Source organism: Myotis brandtii, unplaced genomic scaffold (genome assembly GCF_000412655.1).
Source record: "Myotis brandtii unplaced genomic scaffold, ASM41265v1 scaffold537, whole genome shotgun sequence".
Lineage (NCBI taxonomy): Eukaryota > Metazoa > Chordata > Mammalia > Chiroptera > Vespertilionidae > Myotis > Myotis brandtii.
In genome coordinates this window covers 564,341-564,870 of record NW_005369971.1, presented here as the reverse complement: position 1 = coordinate 564,870, position 530 = coordinate 564,341, and the positions used below count along the sequence as shown (strand labels likewise).

At 68.3% G+C, this 530-nt stretch overlaps 1 protein-coding gene across 1 annotated transcript in view; it reads left to right on the top strand.

Moving 5' to 3' along the window:
• The window catches only part of MAPK12 (mitogen-activated protein kinase 12), a 6,599-nt gene that overhangs the window by 2,467 nt on the left and 3,602 nt on the right, over positions 1–530 (top strand). The window contains exons 6-7 of the mRNA XM_014549188.1: positions 176–290; positions 469–530. The exon at positions 469–530 is cut by the window's right edge and continues 7 nt beyond it. Coding sequence (XP_014404674.1) covers positions 176–290; positions 469–530 — 177 coding nt within the window. The remainder of the gene's footprint in view (positions 1–175; positions 291–468) is intronic.

Here is a 530-nt window from a genome sequence, read left to right as displayed (position 1 = left end):
TGCACCGGCCGGGGGAGGAGCCCAGGGAGGCTGGAGGGCCCGTGGCTGTGACCTCAGGCCCTGGCGGGTTGGCAGGAGCCCAGTGTCCCCAGCTGCTTGGGGCCCCCTGGCCCACAGGCTGGCCCACTCACTCCCCGGGGGTCCCTTTGCCCCCCATTCCTGGTGCTGGCTGCAGATCCTGGACTTCGGCCTGGCCAGGCAGGCCGACAGCGAGATGACTGGATACGTAGTGACGAGGTGGTACCGGGCGCCCGAGGTCATCTTGAACTGGATGCACTACACACAGACAGGTGAGAGGCTCCGGAGACGGGGCCACTGCCTGCCTCCGCCTCCCGGCTGGACTCCCCCCCACCCCGCCCCCCGCCCATGGCTGCTGAGCTGGGATGGAGCCAGCAGTGCCCATGTCCCCCACTGTGCATCCCTCCCCCACCCCGGCCCACAGCCCTGATGAGGGGGCTTCTCCCTCAGTGGACATCTGGTCTGTGGGCTGCATCATGGCGGAGATGATCACAGGGAAGACGCTGTTCAAG